The 6,703-nt window shown below is 38.3% G+C and overlaps 1 protein-coding gene across 1 annotated transcript in view; it reads right to left on the bottom strand.

Annotated features, from left to right (window-relative positions):
* Positions 1-454: 454 nt before the first annotated feature.
* Positions 455-6,703, bottom strand: part of LOC122814708 (cytochrome c oxidase assembly factor 6 homolog) — a 162,252-nt gene continuing 156,003 nt past the window's right edge. Inside the window, exons 2-3 of the mRNA XM_044087105.1 lie at positions 5,340-5,501; positions 455-505 (exon numbers count right to left, since the gene is read on the bottom strand). Of these exons, the coding sequence (XP_043943040.1) occupies positions 455-505; positions 5,340-5,483 (195 nt within the window). The 5' untranslated portion in view covers positions 5,484-5,501. The remainder of the gene's footprint in view (positions 506-5,339; positions 5,502-6,703) is intronic.

Genomic DNA, 6,703 nt, shown 5'->3' with positions numbered 1-6,703 from the left:
ATGTTTTGGCCACATCAGACAGTCCATCTCCCATAGCAGAATTCAGAGGAGTAGATTTTGAAGGTTTTGTTGCAATGGGATGATGAGGTGGGAACCTGTAATAAACCTGACCCAGAAGCAATTTTCCAAGTGATATTGACTGAAGGACAGACCTGCGTAAAAGTGCATGAAGAAGCTGATGCAGTTGAAGAAGCAAGTGAGGATGACACAGAAACTGCAGAGACTCCAAAAGAAGAGTGTGTCAGGCATCTGATAATGCACTTAAAAGTCGTTTGCTGTGGAAAAAATGCCCAGGTATACTGAGTGGTATAGCCAACGTTGAGATTGCTTTCTCCCCTTACCTTTGTAATAAGAATAAGAAACAGACCAAGACTGACTCTTTTTTCAGAAAGAATGATTAAACCATTAGAAAACAGTAAATGTATTGATTTTGTATGATACTGTATGTATGATTTTACTGTGTTTTGATCGCACTGTGATTTCTTACGATATTCTCTGATAAAAGCTGTACAAGAAAGTAAAGTACAAGTATGCATCAGTACAGTAGGCCTAGTTCCTTATGCTGACCACCTTCTATATTGACCAGTTTGTTATAGTCCCTTGGGTGGTCAACTTACAGAAGTTCTACTATATGTTGTGTTTTCTCATTATACTGCTTCCTTGTACTTTTCTCATCATATACTACAGTTTCACTTTCGCTACCCGTTTTATTTTGTTCTCCATATGCAGCTCATGCGCATCACTGTTATCAAAATCAACACGGACTTCTATAATGCTTTCCCCATCTCTACAACTGTTCCTTTGTGTTTAGCAGAATCAAGAAATAATTCACAGTCAAACCAAAACTCCCCTCCCCATTACTTTCTGCAAGCCATTTTACAGTTTTTAACCAAATTTTATTTCTTCAAACTGTGTGCATCTTTTTAGGGTAAACCTGTATCAATCATCAGCACCACAGGAGAAAAAAACAAAAAAAAAAAAAAACAAAAACAGGTTTTAGGTTCTCATCAGTATCTTACCATCCCTTTCTTCCCATTTAACAAAACACTGGACAAATGCTACATTCTGCCACTAACTATATCCAAATTAACCTAAATCTCCCCACTCCCCATTTTGTGTGTCCAACAGTCATTTTTTGTTAATTTCAGAAACAGTCTGTCATTTTAGTTCAAAATACTCCTTGGCTCTTCCTCAGTCAGGTCTGTACATAAAAGCCAAAGGGAACCACTTAAAAATCCCAAACAACATGCCCGTTAACAGAATATCAATTTCTTGTCTAAATTCTCACTAGAGGTCTCCTCCTTTCTTCGTTTACATTCTGCTTTATACTAATCTTCTGTCAGCAACAGTAGCTGCTGAAGATGCTTTTTTTTGTTCCCAGTTTTCCCAGAGTTCTTCCCTTTCTGGGTCATGCTTCTTTCATTGCTACTTGTAGCAACTTCTGAAGCCATTCTTCCTCTTGTGTATCTGAAAATACCTTCAATCCTGCACCATCACTCAATGTATTTAATTTCTATCATAAGTCATTGTAACAGGAAAGCATTTCTCCAGGGACTCTGACCAAGATAAAGCTAGTTCATCACTAGTCTCTTTTTCCTCCAATATTATCTATTAAACATTCTGCGGTGGTGGTGCTGCGGTAGCGTTGTTGCCTCACAGTAAGACGTTGTCCTGTTCGATTCTCAGCTAGAGCGTCTTCTGTGTGAAGACATGCTTGAATGGGCATACCTTCGTTAAAGGTTGTGCGTCAGGGCCGGCAACTCGGCACGTAACCGGGAAAAGTCGAAAGACGCAACAACACAATTATCTGTTAAACATTCTCCAGACCACCTTCCTGAAGAACAAGAATTTCAGACTGAGGATAATCCAAATCCGCAGTATTTGTAACATCCACAAGAGAAGCAACTTTTGCAGAAAATCAATTTTTAGACTTTTCAATGTCCTGCACGGTGTATCGTCCAGCAGTGCTCTCACCTCCACCATCTTCCCTATGTTTCTACAGTAACCTTTTGACCCCACTCAGAGGAAAAGAAGAGGGAATTTCCACATTGTCCTAACCAAACTGTCTCATAATCAGTAAAGATACCACCTTGGGTCTCCCCAGAAAAGAGGGCACTGGCCTAGTGAGGCTAACTCAGTCAACAAAGACTGAACAAAAAATGAAATGAAAGGAAATGTCAAAAGTAAGTGAAGAGCTATACTCACATAACTCTAAACAGTGTTGGCTTATTTCTAATTATTTCTTTTCTTATTTATTTTTTGTTGAAACACAAGGGAAAGTGATGAAGCACCAAATTATTTAAACTGGTCATCAGTTAATGTTGTTCATGCAGTGTTTTTCATTTCTTGTCAGTTATTTTAAAAGGGATATACAACTAGAACTTTGATGACATGCATTTATGAACATCACTGTGCTATTAGAATAAAGGACAAAATAGATGTCTTGTGCAAGCACTCTGCTGTGCATCCTAATTTTAAAAGATGTTTGCATTATCCTTTAGATGCATACATTTTACACTTAAAAGGTGGTGACTTGCTTAACTTCTTAGACCACAAAAGCTACATATGGCAAGTTTTGTTGAATACGAACATTCAAGTGGACTTAAATGAACATCTTAATTTAAAGGCTGTCTTAAGAAAGGAAAAAAAAAAAACAACTAAAGCACCGATTTTGACTGATTTGTTTTAATTAAGGGAAAGTTCCAGATAATTTTATAAACCTATGGTTCTTAGGAACAAGTCTCTGAAGTCATCGCTGAAATGTTAGGAAAAGAAATCCCTTATTTTTAGTTTAAGAAAATTTTGACTATTGGATTTCAGCTCTCTGAGGTTATTTATACTTTTCTGCTGTTAATGCATTGGCAACAGGGGTGACTTTTTTATTTTTTTTACACTTTGGATGGCTGACATAAGGCATGCTAACAGTCGTGCTTTTCATAAGGCCACATAAAGGAGATTTTTTTAGACTGTAGAACTACTAAAGTTTACAATTGCTGAATGACATTATTTTCTTTGAGTTTTGGCCCCATGCTATGTGGAACACTACAAAATGAAGCTGCCACAAAACACAATGCCAAAACAAGGATATCTCCCATAATGCCTACATTTGTTGGTTATACTAGTGATGCAGGTTCCTCAGAACATCTTCTGATGTCATGAGGCTAACAGAAACCACAGATGCAAAATTTGCAGCCTTTACATTTAACTGAGACCACCTGCTCCACTTGTGCAGAGGTTGCGACTCATATAGTTACTGATCTCATCCAACTCACATAAATTAAGTTATCATTTAAAATGGAACACCTTGGATATCACAGTACTGGATGGTTCCTGTAACCATGACAACTCCAACAAACTTTGTGCGTCTGCCATAGTGAACACATTACAAGTGAAGTTTTCTTATGTAAAAACTCATCCACACTGACTTTTGGGTTTCTGTGAGTACCTAACAGTCAACAGCTTCCTGTCTGAGGATAAAATGCTGGCCTCAAGCATTGTGATTAGTTTTATGGCCTTGAGATTCAGATTCTGTATGCTCACAAATGGATACAAACATTTTAGCAAAACTAACCTCAACACAGAGGATTATGACTGGGTCTTCATTCATAAACAGAGTATTGTGTGTTCGAGACATGGATGCCAAGAAATACACAAGAGGTGAATCATGGCATTTATGCCGCAAACACATAATAAATGGTTATGATCAGAGACACAATCATAATTCTTTACAGTGCATGGAGCTTTACCTGCACCATGTAGTACAAGTTACAGAAAAGACAAAAAAAAGCAAAGTGATTTACTGACTTTGAAAGCCAGTAAAGTACTTAGCAAGCATTGTCAACAGACAGCAGCATTACCCCTCACATTATTTACTTAAGTGTTCTGACATGAACAAGTTATGAAAGTTAGGGATAGTTTTTATATATTCCGCTAATTCACTTAAAAAGTTAATTGAACAAGAAGTTTTGTATCAATATGCATTTTCTGAACATTAAGACAGATGAAACTAATACTGGCATTTTTGACTGACTGTGATCTTCAGTTATTTACCAGTAAAGAAAAAATATGACGGACAGAGCAAAAATATGAGATACTCAAGGGACACATGACAAGCATAGACAGCATGCAGAAGTGAAACTGTTTTAACTTATGCCACTGTAATACCTCTCAATTGTCCCCGATTTTCAGGGATGCTCCTGATTTCGACTCAAATTTTATCTCTGAGCCTCTTAATCCCTCTTAACACTGGTGCATTTTGGACAAAAGGTGGTGAATTATACTTAATAATGATAATAATTAAGAGCTAAATACTTATTTTACTTCAGGAAATGTATATTTATATTCTCTAATTCTGTTAATGCCTCAAGTTAATAGAACTAATATTTTAAATGTGTCCCTGATTGTCCCTTATTTTTTCTGGATTTGTCCCCGATTCTGTTGAGCTTTGTCCTGGATTGGTTCAGAGCTATGGCCACTGTTCTATGCTGGTTGTCACCCAATCATAACAGCGCTTAAGGGGATGTGTGGCAATCAGCATGATCAGGTTTCGTGTAAAATAAGTGTTTGCTATAGCAATAACCCACGCCTGGGTGTGGGTAATGCTAAATTTACCCACGGTTAAATGAGTTTAACATAGCGAGACAGTTTTAAAATAAGCAACGGACATCTCCGTTGCTTATTTTAAACCTGTCTCGCTATGTTAAACTCATTTAACATAGCTACTAAAAAAGCAACAGAGATCTTGCTTTCTCCGTTGCTTTTAAAACATTCGCTATGTTAAATGGGTTTAACATAGCGAGACAGCTTTAAATAAGCAACGGAGATCTCCGTTGCTTATTTTAAGCTGTCTCGCCATGTTAAGCCCATTTAACATAGCGAGACAGTGTTTAAAACGAGTTATACTAATGGAAAAAGTCCGGCGACGGACCTTTTTCCATTAGTATAACTCGATTTACAACAGGCACGCTGGCCAATCAGCGTGCACGTTTTGGGGGGATCATGGTATAATAAACAAGTTTAACCTTTTCCCCGATTTCAGAGCATAATCACACCACTCCATTCACTACAAACAATACAAACCTTGCATTAACAGCAATATTTCTTCTAATATGTACCTCACAGTGCCATCACCAAGACTGGCTAATAAGGTACTTATATTATCCTTTTGCTGGTTTATAAATTGCCTTCCCTCAGAAGGGAAGTACAAATCATATTGCATTTTTAAGTTTAAACATTGCAATACTGCTGAAATGTGAAATACTAAAGCAAAGCAATTCAGTCCCATTTTTCCTCACAGCAATACATTATAAATTTATAGCAACTACAAAACAAATGCTCACCCATATGGCTGGACAGCTCTGTTCAAAATGAGTCCTGAATTTCTGGCACTGAGAAGCATCATCACTGTGTTCATCTAAGCATCTCCAGTATCTATCTCTTGCTCCCCAACATGTCTTCCTTTCTTCTGCTGTTGGTGCAGTCATGTCTTCTTGGCTAAGTTGCTAAAATGAAAACAAAGTGCATTACAACTCGGAAATGTCAACTGAATTTACTTGATTTTGTAAGAATCTTGATAAAAACAAGGCAAGCTTATCTATATTTCCTGGAGGATGGCAGGTCCAGTTTTGATGAGGACTACTCTGAAAACAGACTAGACTAACCCACCAATTATCTCTCAGTGGTCCAGTTTTGATAATTATTAGCCTGAAAACAGAACAGACTACTATTTTCAGGGTGCAAAGTTAACTCTCAGTAGTCCAAAGGCAAGTGTCAATTACTCACTGTTGGGAGTATATAACCTGAAAAGTATTGCTTTATGTAGCACTAGGACAGACAAAACAGCTCTGCAGATGGCAAGCTGCATGCTGGCTGAAAGAAGCTTCAACTAACGACTGCATTTTGAAATAGTTCCAGAGCCTGTGATGACAATTTCATTAGCACCACTTCTTGGAGGAGTGGCTTATGCACACCGAAGAGCACAAACCCACCATCCAGACTACAAGGTAGGAATGGTATATGTGAAGGCATTCCTCTCTCACTGCTGCCACCCCATGGCAGTTAAAGTAACCTGTTCATATGCAAAATTCTGTATCTCTGCAGAAAGTCAGTCAACGGCTGTTTTCTTGACATTACTGAGTGCTCCATTTAATGCAGCTTTCAAATAAACTACGATTGTGGCTTACACACAGCTGAGCACTGTTCTCAGCAAAACCAAATTAAACAAGGAAAAGTTCTTAAAAAATGTTATGCACACACAATTTCCTCTGGGCCAACTGCCATTCCCAGACTTGGAGAAAGCACATGCCAAGGTCCAACGAAAGCTGATCTGGGCAGTCATATAGTGCTTTGAAGTCTAAGGAGCACAAGCAGAACTATTGCAAGCTATGTGCATGGATCCAGTGACACGAAGTACAAACAGCGTTTGGATGCAGAGGGGTCCTCAGTGGGGTGGGAATGTGTCGGGGTTCATCTTTGAGTCAAGTGCTGTCCATACTGGTAATACATTAGCAATCAGGTCAGAGGGGACATACAGAAGTAGTGATCACATCACTGTTTTGTACCCTTTAGTTTTCAACTTCTTTGGCATGATTCTGTCCCATACCTGCAGCCTTTCTGACTTTAGCTTTGATCTCCGTATTCAGACTTCCCTTCTCCTCAATTACCCCTCCCAGATACTCAAACCTATTAACCTGTTCTACTACTT

Source organism: Protopterus annectens, chromosome 1.part1 (genome assembly GCF_019279795.1).
Source record: "Protopterus annectens isolate FY-2018-M chromosome 1.part1, PAN1.0, whole genome shotgun sequence".
Classification (NCBI taxonomy): Eukaryota; Metazoa; Chordata; order Ceratodontiformes; family Protopteridae; genus Protopterus; species Protopterus annectens.
This window is presented reverse-complemented; position numbering and strand designations above follow the sequence as displayed.